The sequence below is a fragment of the Onychomys torridus genome, chromosome 8, assembly GCF_903995425.1.
Source record: "Onychomys torridus chromosome 8, mOncTor1.1, whole genome shotgun sequence".
In the NCBI taxonomy this organism is placed as follows: Eukaryota; Metazoa; Chordata; class Mammalia; order Rodentia; family Cricetidae; genus Onychomys; species Onychomys torridus.
In genome coordinates, this window is record NC_050450.1 from 63,606,884 (window position 1) to 63,619,482 (window position 12,599).

Below are 12,599 nucleotides of genomic sequence, written 5' to 3' on the forward strand. Positions count from 1 at the left end.
GAGCTAAATCCCCAACCCAATGATCTTCAGTATTTTTTTTAATTAATTATATGTATGTTCCTGTATGTGGGTGTGTGCACACAAGTGCGGGTACTCACAGAGATCAGAGGTGTTAGATGCCCTTGGAACTGGAGTTACAGATGATTGTGAGCCATCTGATATGAGCACCAAGTGAACTCTGCTGACCAGTAGATATATATATGTACTTAACTGCTGAGCCATCTTCCCAGCCCTCAGGATTTTCTCTCAGTGTAACTGGAGAGCACTCCTTGGTGCAAAGATTCCTTGTGTTGTATCATTCTCTACACCCAGGCTTTGTTGTGATGTGTGATCCAAGGAATAATTGACTGACCACTAAACATGAGATAGAGTCAGACATCAGCGCTCTCAGCTCTAAATGGCTATCCCTGTCCCTGTGTCTCTGAGACCAGCAGGAATGCTCCAGTTGGATTACACAGTGCACACAGGCCTGTGTGCACTGCTCCCAGGCAGTTGTTGCAATTTCAAGTACAGTGATTCCAGAGCCTCACTCGAAATAACACCTTTCCCCTTTTTGTTTGTCTCCCTCTTACTTCCAAGACCTGAAGATGAGATGTTTTTAAAGCGACTTTCTAGCGCTTACTTGGTGGAAAAGGACTACGATGCTCCCCTTTTCTACAGAGAAGAAGGGAACAGAAAATTCCAAGAGAAGGACTATGCAGGTGCTGCAGTGCTGTACTCGAAGGTAACACGCATGCAGCCCCACAGTTGCACAAGGCATGCTCTGCAGAAGTTAGAGTCCTAGTACTGAATTTCATAGCCAGTGGGTCCTTGTTTTGTTTTGTTTTGTTTTGTTTTGTTTTAGTTGACATTTTGGATTAGATTTGGGGGGGGGGAGAAATGATAGAATTCTGTTGTTGATTATATTCTCAAACAAAGAATAGCTTATATATCCTGAATTTTGGAAGATTCTTCCCACGTTCCTTCAGACTCATAGTGGCCACACATATTGGCCCTTTGCTCTGCTTTGCCGGTGATAGTTCTCACTGAATTATATGCCATTTTTATCTGAAGAACTGATAAGAATTTTAGCTTAATAATCCTAATTTAGTGAACAGCTAGATTTTTTTAATAAATAAATACTTTATTATATATACACCTTCCCCCCCAAGTTTCTCAAGACAGGGTTTCTCTATGTAGCCACCAGGGCTGTCCTGTATCTCGATCCGTAGACCAGGCTGGCCTTGAACTCACAGAGATCCACCTGCTTCTGCCTCCCAAGAGCTGGGATTATAGGTGTGGACCACCACCGCCCCACACAGCTAGATTTTTAACTAGCCACATGTTAGCTTACAACCATAATAACTTAAGCTGAGCATGGTGGCACTTGCCTTTAACTCCAGTGCTCAGGAAGCAGAGGCAAATGGATCTCTGTGAGTTCAAGGCTGGCATGATCTACATAGCAAGCTCCAGGCCAGCCTTGGGCTATGTAGTGAGACCATATCTTGATAAAATAAATAATGATGTAAATAAAGTCAAACAAGAAAATAAGTGGATTTGCGATAGCCCAACCAAACTAGGTTTTGTTGCTGTTTTACTCTCTGGGGGCCGCCACCCAGCTCCCACATAAATGCAGAGGCTTTTTCTTACTTATGAATGCCTGGCCTTAGCTTGGTTTGTTTCCAGCCATTTTTTCTTAATTTAAATGATCCTGTCTACCTTTTGCCTTTGGGCTTCTACCTTTCTCTCTTCTATATACCTTTCTTTACTTCTTACTCCGTGGCATGATGTAGCTGGGTGGCTGGGTGGCTGGCCCCTGACGCCCTCCTCTCCTCCTTTCACCCCATCTTCTCTTCCCAGATTTCTCCTTTCATTTATCCTCTCTGCCCACCAGCCTTTCTCTGCCTAACATTCAGCTCTCGATTAAACCAAGCAGGAAAAGTAACACAGCTCCACAGAGTTAAATGCAACATAGAAGAATGCAACACATCTTTGCATCATTAAACAAATGTTCCACAGCATAAACAAATGTAACACATCTTCAACTGATATTCCACAACAGTTGGTCATCAGTTAATATATTTTGTTTTATCTTTTTTTTTTTTTTTTTTTTTTTGGAGACAGGGTTTCTCTGTGTAGCCCTTGCTGTCCTAGAACTCGCTTTGTAGACCAGGCTGGCCTCGAACTCACAGAGATCTGCTTAGTGTGCAATCACTGCCTGGTTCATCAGTTAACATATTGCTATTAGTGGCAATCAGTAGATACTTTACATTACACTAACTATGACCAAGCTATATTTTTTAATTATTATTTTATGCATATGGGTTTTTGCCTGCATGTATGTCTGTGTACCACATGTGTGCTTGGTGCCTGAGGAGACCAGAAGAGGGCATCAAATCTCCTGGGACTAGAGTTACAGACTGCTGTGAGCCACCATGTGGGTTCTGAGACTGAAACCCATGTCCTCTGGAAGTGCAGCCATTGTTCTTAACTGCTGATCCATTTCTCCAGCCCCACCAAGTGAGATTTTGAAGCAGAATCATGGCTTTTAATACTGTGTTACTCTTACTGACCTGTTTCCATGGTGCCCTGAGAAAATTCTTTCTCTTGTTTTTTCAGAGATTTATATGAGCTTAAAGCAAGACTATGTCAGACCTTTTTTTATTTTTATTATTTATTAATTTATTTATTAGTTTATTAATTAATTTATTTATTTTGGTTTTTCGGGGCAAGGTTTCTCTTTGTAGTTTTGCATCTGTCCTGGTTCTCACTCTGTAGCCCAGGCTGGCCTTGAACTCACAGAGATCCGCCTGGCTCTGCCTTCCAAGTGCTGGAATGAAAGGTGTGTGCTACCGCCACCCAACTATGTCAGACTCTCGATCTGTGATCTTATACAGTAAAAGAATGGGGTAAGCCTCATGTTGGCATACCCCTGTAATCCAGGTTCAGGGAGAAAGGAAGATCAAGGGTTGGAGGCCAGTGTTAGCTTTGTAACAAGTCTGAGGCTAGCTGAGCTGTCTGAGAGGCTGTCTTGAGGGAGAGAAGAGTGTAAGAGGGTGAGAGTGAAATTAGCTCCTTGTTACACCGTCCGCCTAGTGTGCATGACGCCCAAGGTCAGATTCCCAGCACTGGACGGGGCATGTTATATCCCTCTGCATCTTTAATAAGTCAATATTCAGGCCTGGGGAGATGGCTCAGTGGCTAAGAGCATTGGCAGCTCTTCCAGAGGTCCTGAGTTCAATTCCCAGCAACCACATGGTGGCTCTCAACCGTCTATAGTGGGAACTGATGTCCTCTTCTGGCCTGCAGGTGTACATGCAGATAGAGCACCATATACATAAAATAAATAAACCTTAATACATTATTTTTTTAAAATCAATATTCAACACTTGGAATTAATTTTCCAAAAACTATCAAAGCTACAACAGCCGTTCTGCAAACATAAAAGCCCTACTTTGTGATGGTGTAATAAAGTATTTGGCTTCAGTTTTATGCCTTTACATCCTAAACATGACCCCATGGCAAATTGTTCAAGGAAAACAGGTAAGCTAAGAAAGGAGGGGCTGGAGAGATGCTCAGAGCTTTGAGAGCACTTGCTCTTGCAAAGACCATGGCATATGGGGGTTCACCCCACCTCAGGGGTCCAAGACCCTCTTCTGGCCTCCACAGGCACCCACTCTCACACATGCACATAATTCTACAAATAAAATAAAACTTTTGAAATGAGCTCTAGAATGATTTTGACATCAGCCTGGGCTACATGAGACCCTGTCTCAAGAAGGAAAAAGATGAAGGTTTGCTGGGTGCAGAGGGAGAAGCACTTCCTATTTCACAAAGCTGGCATTTTGGTGATTATGGTACTTTGTAATTTTATAGAGAGCTGCTATTTTCTTTCTTTTTAAAGTAATGCTTGTTGTTTTGTCTGTAAAAGTAATAAATGTTACTTTGGAAAATATAGAGAAGTATAAAGAGTAAAAAAAAAAAAGTCATAACCAGCGATAAGTACTGTTAACATTTCTGCCTATACCCAGGCAGGCAGCCTTTCTTGTGTGAGAATGTGTTTTTCTTTTATAAAATTGGGATAATGCTGCACTTACTGTTCTGTAACCTGCTCTGTCCCTTCAACAATTTATTGTACCCATTTTCTCATGGTATTAAATTTTCTGCTCTAAGTAATTTTCCATAGCTAACTCAGTGTTCTATTACAGAGAAGAAATGTACTTAATTTAACATCTAATATTGGCATATTATTTGGCATTATGATGCTGTAATAAGCATCTCTGTATAAATATTTATGTACAACTGATCTTTGTTTAGGATGAATTAGTAGAAGGGTAGAGTGCTGGGTCAGAGGGAATGTTTTCAAGCCTTTGATGCTGAGTCTGGATTGTTGTCCAGGAAAGAACTGGTTAACATTTATTTTGATGCTAACCTCATTTCCATCCCCGTAAGCTCGCCTTGTTGAATATACTGTATGTAAGGCGTATATAGGTGAATAAAAACAGCCCAGCACAGCGGCACTAACCTCCAGTCACTTGGGAACTGCGGCAGGAGGGCCGTGACTCCAGGAGCCTAGGCTAGTCTGGCAGCATAGTGGCCCAAGCTGGCCTCAAACTCTTTAAATATTGTTTTTAAGATTATTTATCTATTATATATACAGCATGTATGACTGAAGGCCAGAAGAGGGCACCAGATCTCATTACAGATGGTTGTGAGCCACCATGTGGTTGCTGGGAATTGAACTCAGGAACTCTGGAAGAGCAGTCAGTGCTCTTAACCTCTGAGCCATCTCTCCAGCCCAGCCTCAAATTCTTATGCAGCTAAGCCTCATCCTCTTGACGCCACTCCTCAAGCATTGGAAGTACAGGTGTGCACCACCATGCCCAGCTCATTCGTTTTTCAGTATACAAAGAATGAGCTTCACTATGACATCTTCATCATGTATATAATGCATGCCATTGTGCCTGCTCATCCCTTACTGTCTTCTGCCCTCTTCCTTTTCTTCACTGGTCCTGTCCCCTCAAACACACACACCCCTTTTCTTTTGCATGATTTGCTAGGAAACAAACACGGGTCTTCACGAATTCTAGGCAGGAGTTGTACTACCAAGCTATATTGCTAGCCCTTCCTCAGCTCTTTTAGATCCTAGCCCTTAAAAAATAGAGAACCAGGCGGTGGTAGTGCATGCCTTTAATCCTAGGACTCAAGAGGGAGAGGCAAGTGGATCTGTGAGTTTGAAACCAGCCTGGTCTACATAGTGAGTTCCAGGACACCCAGGGCTACACAGAGAGACCCTGCTCAAAAAAAAAAAAAAAAAAGAAAAAGAAAGAAAGAAAATAGGACTGGACAGGACTTGATTATCATACCTATAATCCCTGCCCTTAGGAGATAGAGGCAGGAAGATCAAGAATTTGAGGTTGAGAGGCTGAAGAGATGGCTCATCAGTTAAAAATATATACTGCTCTTTTTTTAAAAAAAGAGATTTACTTATTTATTATGTATACAGTGTTCTGTCTGCATGTGTCCCTGCAGGCCAGAAGAGGGAGCCAGATCTCATTACAGATGGTTGTGAGCCACCATATGGTTGCTGGGAATTGAACTCAGGACCTCTGGAAGAACAGCCAATGTTCTTAACCTCTGAGTCATCTCTCCAGCCCTGTACTGCTCTTAAAGAGGACATGACTTTGGCTCCCAGCACCTTCCTGTAGCTCCAGCTCCAATAGATCCTCCAACACTGAAATCAAATGTATATGCATGCACATAATTTTTTTTTCTTGGTTTTTAGAGACAGGGTTTCTCTGTGTAGTTTTGGTGCCTGTCCTGGATCTCACTCTGTAGACCAGGCTGGCCTCGAACTCAGAGATCCACCTGCCTCTGCCTCCCAAGTGCTGGGATTACAGGCATGCGCCACCACGGCCCGGCTGTGTTTACGTTTTGATATTGCCTTGATTTGTTTGTGTTGTAAAGGATACATATGTATATAAGATACAATATATATTCACATATATATATATATATATATATATATATATATATACATGTATATGTGTATGTATATGTATTTATCAAAATGCTAGAAATGGAACCCAGAGCTTACCATATGGTAGGCAAGCACCTGGCCACTAAACTCTACCTCCAGCCCTTATGGATTCAAGTTTATTATCCTTTTATGATTTCTAGAGTTTTGTTTTTGTGGTTTTTCTTTTTCTTTCTTTTTCTCTCTCTTTTTTCCCCCTTAATATTTTGAGACTGGGTTTCACACAGCCAAGCAGAGCCTCAAACTTTGTAGCAGAAGCTGGCTTTGAACTGCTGATCCTCCTTCCTCCGCTTCCCAGATGTCAGGGTTAAGGCATGTGCCGCCATACCCAGCAACATCTGGGTTTTTATTGGAGTTAGAAAGGGACTCCTCCAACTTTACTTTGGATTCTTCATGGTTTCTTCCAGAGTTATTACTCATTAGTTACATTAAGAGTTTGGTCTGTTTGCATTGGACCTGGTGGCACAGACCTGCGATCCCACCTACTTGGGAAGTTGAGGCTGTGGGATCTGGTCTGTCTGAGTGACAGAGTGAGTTCAAGGTCAGCCTAGGCAAACTGGTAGACGTGGTAGAAACTGTGTCTTGTGCTACTGTATTCAGCATGGAATCTTCATTCCTCATTGGTCTTCAGAGGTTTGCTAAAAGGAAAAAATGAAAGAGAAGTAACTGGAACAGAGAGGTTCAGGTTTTTTCCCCATTACATTAAGTCTTAGTAGTAGATCCCTCATTATAGGAAAAGATTAGAAATGCTATTTCCCATTTGTCCTTTTGACCAGCTCATTGTTTTTCAGGGAGTGTCGCATTCAAGGCCTAACTCTGAGGGTATCTCACTGTGCTATGCCAATCGATCTGCAGCCCTCTTCCATCTGGGTCAGTATGAAGTAAGTACTGAGTTACCTGGTGTTTCTTCTGAGTCGTGTCACCTCCCACAGGTGACCATGAACAATAGTGTTAGTTGACAAGAAAAAGCAATGGCACTGTCCATAGGGATGGGCTTGATACAATAGGCCAGCACTTCTCAATGTCTTGATCAGCCAGATGTGTTGCTAATAGTACTTTAGATTCCAAGTATGTCAAGATATCAGCTTGTTCGTTTGTTTCTTCTGAATAAGCAGGGCATGAGGACAGGAGGGATGGTTCAGTGGTTAAGAGCACCAGCTGCTCTTCCAGAGGACCTGGGTTTCATTCCCAGCATCCACATGGCAGCTCATTGTGGGCTATAACTCCATTTCCAGGGGATCTGACATCCTCTTCTGGCTTCTGCAGGTACCAGGCAGACATGTGGTGCACAGACATATATGCAGGCAAAACATATACACATAAAATAGCAGTTTAAAAGAAGAAATTAAATAAGTAAGGAATGCTTGGCCAGACAGTGGTGGTGCACGCCTTTGATCCCAGCACTCGGGAGGCAGAGGCAGATGGATCTCTGTGAGTTCAAGGCCAGACTGATCTACAGAGTGAGTTCCAGGACAGGTTCCAAAGCTACAGAGAAACCCTGTCTTGGAAAAAGAAAAGAAAAAAAGATTATCCCTCTTCGTACAGCTCTTCTACAGTAAGCATCGAGAGCACAAAAGTGAAAGCCTTTCTTCTCATCCCGTAATTGCTGCAGCAGGAACAGAAACAACGGTGGACCATTGTGTCCAGGGAAACGACAAAAATCAGATCTATGTTTTTGGAAGATACCCATAAGCCCTCTGAAATGTGTAGTAGAAAGGCCTAAGGACAAGCTCTAAAATATCATCCCATCCATGTAGGAATTCTACATAAATTCAGTTATGCACTGGAATTGAGGGCTCTTTGAGTGGTCACATGTCCACACTCACTGCCCTTCATGGTAAACTAGAAGAGCAAGAATCTCTCTGGGCATGGCAGTACACAATTTTAACCCTACATGGACAAGGCACACTATGTGTTTGTAGCTAGCCTGGGCTACATGGTTAATACTGTCCAATCAGAGCTGCTGCTAACAACTGAAAAACAAAAATCCAGTAATCTGGGATTTTATAATTTCTTTTTTTTTTTTTTTAAATGGAGTGTGCAGGATGTCTCTGATTTTGTTCAAATGGCTACAGAACCAGGAAAAACTGCTGCTGTTGCTATTAATTCATAACACACTGCTATGATTTGACTTTTAATGTATCTGTAAGTGTGGATGTGTGTGTGTGTATGTGTATACATGGTGGCTCACAACCATCTGTAATGAGATCTAGTGCCCTCTTCTGTGTACACACACACACACACACATATATGTGTGTGTGTGTGTGTGTGTGTGTGTGTGTGTATAATTTGAATTTGGGGAAGCTTTAGCTGTGCTGTCAACTTTGGAAAACAGCATCCCAGTTTACCATGTTAAATTGGCATTGTATGGAAATCAACAGCTATATTGGTCTAGACACATTAAACTTAATTTTTCCATTTATATAGAAGTAATACACTGTATTAAATATTCAGTCTTTGGTTTGGTTTGGTTTGATTTTTTGAGACAGGGTTTCTCTGTGTAGTTTTGTGCCTTTCCTGGAACTCACTTTGTAGACCAGGCTGGCCTCGAACTCACAGAGATCCACCTGACTCTGCCTCCTGAGTGCTGGGATTAAAGGCATGCGCCACCACCACCCGGCTATTCAGAGTCTTATCTACATGAATTTGATCATAGAAAATAACAAAATATTCTCTAAAGAAAAAAGATCCGCTGGAGAGATGGCTCAGAGGTTAAGAGCACAGACTGCTCTTCCAGAGGTCATGAGTTCAATTCCCAGCAACCACATGGTGGCTCACAACCATCTGTAATGAGATCTAGTGCCCTCTTCTGTGTACATAGTAAATAAATAAATCTTTAAAAAAAAAAAAAAAGAAAAAAAGAAAAAAGATCCAAGAATCTGACTCTGGCTGTCCTGGCACTCACTCTGTAGACTATGCTGGTCTCAAACTCACAGAGATCCACTGTCCTCTGCCTCTAGAATGCTGGAATTAAAGGTGTGCACCATCAAACCTGGCAAAGTCTACCTTGACTCCCTTTAATTTTCTAAAGACTTTTTTGCTCTTAAAAAAAACAGAACTAGGCCGGGCAGTGGTGGCACACACCTTTAATCCCAGCACTCGGGAGGCAGAGCCAGGCAGATCTCTATGAGTTCGAGGCCATCCTGGTCTCCAAAGAGAATTCCAGGAAAGGCACAAAGCTAAACAGAGAAACCCTGTCTCGAAAAACCAGGAAAAAAAAAAAGGAAAAACAAAAAAACAGAACTAGGGGGCTGGAGAGGTGGCTCAGAGGTTAAGAGCACTGACTGTTCTTCCAGAGTTCCTGAGTTCAATTCCCAGCATCCACATGGTGGCTCACAGCTATCTATAATGAGATCTGGTGCCCTCTTCTGGTGTGCAAGGTTACATGGAGGCAAAATGTTATAATAAAAAATAAATAAATCTTGGGAAAAAAAAAAAAAACTATTAAGCTGGTCTTGGTGAGACAAGTTTCATCTTTAATCTCAGCACTCTGTCAGGAGACAGAGATAGGCCTGTGGGTTTGTGCCAGCCTGGTCTACAGAGAGAGTTCTGGGCCAGCCAAAGCTATAGCAAAACTTTGTCTTAAACAAACAAACAAAAAAACCCAGAACTGACCAATAATAAAAATTAGATATAATACTCTCAACAGTATTACTAGTTACTCAATGAAAAGGTCACACAGGTGCTGAAATCAGCCCCCAGCATAAGGAAGGAAAGAAGAAAGGAGGAGAGGGAAGAGGGGAAGATAAGGAAGGGAGAGGGAAGGAAGCGGGAGGGAGGGAGGAAGAGAGAAAAGGGAAAGATCAGGAAGCAGAGCACAGGTTGTAAATTAAGGCCTAAGCTCTCGATCGAGATTGTCCACTTTTATGACCCTTTGCGTGCCTGTGGGTTTTCAGTTTTCAGTACATAGGAAAGAGTAGACATCAAGAGTCATCCTGGAATTCCCTTTTGTTTTCAGGCATGTCTTCAAGACATAGTGAGAGCAGGCATGCATGGGTATCCTGAAAGGCTGCAACCCAAGGTGATGCTGAGGAAGACAGAATGCCTAGTGAACCTGGGGAGACTACAGGAGGCAAGGCAAACCATCACTGATCTTGAAAGCAGCCTCGCTGCCAAGCCAACGCTGGTACCTTCCTCTCATCAAATTCTGCAGAGGAGCCTCCATCATCTGAAACTGAAGATACAGGAGAAGGAGACTCTCCCAGAGACCTTCCCAGCAGCTCTCAGCAGAGCCTTTGAGGATATGGCCCTGGGGGAAGAGAGCAGACAGATTTCTGGGGCATCCTGCTCTGTCAGCTTACACGCAGACCCTTTGAAAGGACGCCATCTAGTAGCCACAAAAGACATTCTCCCAGGAGAACTCCTGGTGAAGGAGGATGCTTTCGTAAGTGTCCTTAACCCAGGAGAAATGCCACCACTGCATCATGGCCTAGAAAACAAGTGGGATAGCAGAGTTACCAATGGAGACCTCTACTGTCACCGGTGTCTGAAGCACACTTTGGCGACAGTACCCTGTGGCGGCTGCAGCTATACCAGGTATTGCAGCCAGGAATGTATGCAGAAGGCGTGGGACTGCTACCATAGCACAGAGTGTCCTCTAGGGGGCCTGCTTCTCACGCTTGGGGTCTTCTGCCATGTTGCCCTGAGGATGACTCTTCTGACCAGATTTGAAGATGTTGATGGAGTTGTCAGGGCGCTTTGTGATGAGACTGCTAACAAAGACATCTGTTTGCCTGGAAACAAGACTCTGGTTGAGACATTTGATTATACAAATCGGGGGGAGAGTGAAGAGAACCACAAAAAAAGTGAAACCCCCCTTCCTGGATGCAGTGCCAATGGGAAGTATGAAAGTAATTACAATGCTGTCTTCAGCCTTTTGCCTCACACTGAAAACCATAGCCCGGAACACAAATTCATCTGTGCCCTCAGTGTCTCTGCACTCTGCAGGCACCTCACAGCAGCCAGCTTGCAGACCCAAACCGTGAGCTTAAAGTCCTCCAGGGGGAAAGCAGAGACTCCAGGATTGTGTGCAGACCTGACTGTTTGGGGACTAGCCATGCTGCGACACATGCTGCAACTGCAGTGCAATGCCCAGGCGATAACCTCCATGCAGCACACAGGTGAGACGGGGCCACTGGCTTTTCTAGAGCTCGTGTTTAAGGAGGCCAGAACTATGAAGGAAGACTGGCGTCGAACGAGTGAGTCAGTGACCGGAGAGGAAACCCCGCTGTCTTCTGTTATCCTTGTACTTTGTGTGCACTTCTGCAATCCGAGCTTGGGAGACAGAGACAGAATGATTAGGAGTTCAGGACAGCCTCAGCTGTATAGCAAGTTTGAGGTTAGTCTGGGTACATGAGACCCTGTCTCTTAAAAACATAAGGAGCCAGAGCTGGGGGTGGCCCATGCTTTTAATCCCAGCAGTTAGGGGCCAGGCAAGTGAATCTCTGAATTCAAGGCCAGCCTGGTCTACAGAGTGAGTTCCAGGACAAACAGGGCTCCACAGAGAAACCGCTGTCTCAAAAAAAACCTTATGGAGCCAGGCATGGTGGCACATGCCTTTAATCCCAGCACTTGAGAGACCAAGGCAAGTAGATCTCTCAGTTCAAGGCCAGCCGGGTCTATATAGCAAGATCCCCATCAGCCAAGACTATACATAGTGAGATCCTGTCCCAAAAGTTAATAATAATAGTAATCTAATTAAAATTTAAAGACTGAAGTATTTTTAAACTTTTATGTCTTTTCTCTGTGCGATGCATGTCACAGTCACAGGAGTCAGTGTCTCCCGCCATGTGTGTCCTGGGGATCTAACTCAGGTGGTCAGGCTCAGTGGCGGGTGCTTTTCCTTCCTCAGCCATCTCCAGTGTTTTTACTGAGTGATCTTCATTTTGTCAGAAATGCCTTTGAAGCCTGGGGAGATGGCTTAGTGGGGGATGCACTTGCTCTGCACGCATGAGAGCTGGAGTTTAGATCCCTAGCACCCAGGCAGCCACAGATTCCAGCAACAGGGAATCCAGAAACAGGATCCCTGGAGCAAGCTAGCTAACCAGACTAGCTGGATTGGTGAGTCCTGGATTTAAGGGAGAGACCCAAGATCAGTGTGTATGATGGAGAGTGAGTGATAGAGGAAAATCCTTAATTACCATCAGTTGCTGGCCTCCATGGGCAAGCTCACACACACCCCCACACAGAGACAAGTACAAACATCACACAAATATATGTGGGGGGTGGGGGAGAAAGTGCGGTTTAAGTTTTTTTGTTTGTTTTGTTTTGTTTTGTTTTGTTTTTTGACTAGTGTGGTGGCACAGGCCTTTAATACCAACATTTGGTGGGGAAGCAGGAAGCTCTTTTTGAATTGGAGGCCAGCCTGGTCTACATAGCAAGCTCCAGGACTACATATAGACAGACCCTATCTCAAACTAACAAACAAGCAAAAAGATTCATTTTATATATATGAGTGTTTTGTGTATGTCTGGGGACCACTTGTGTGCCTGGTGTCTGTAGAGGACAGAAGAGGGCATCAGATCTCCTGGAACTGGAGTTACAGACACTTAGGAAGCACCGTGTGGGTGCTAAGAATCAAACC

The 12,599-nt window shown here is 43.6% G+C and overlaps 1 protein-coding gene across 2 annotated transcripts in view; it reads left to right on the plus strand.

Moving 5' to 3' along the window:
• The window catches only part of Smyd4 (SET and MYND domain containing 4), a 54,284-nt gene that overhangs the window by 22,055 nt on the left and 19,630 nt on the right, over positions 1–12,599 (plus strand). For both annotated transcript variants that reach the window (XM_036195084.1, XM_036195085.1), the window contains exons 3-5: positions 580–724; positions 6,808–6,897; positions 9,975–11,136. In XM_036195084.1, coding sequence (XP_036050977.1) covers positions 580–724; positions 6,808–6,897; positions 9,975–11,136 — 1,397 coding nt within the window. The remainder of the gene's footprint in view (positions 1–579; positions 725–6,807; positions 6,898–9,974; positions 11,137–12,599) is intronic.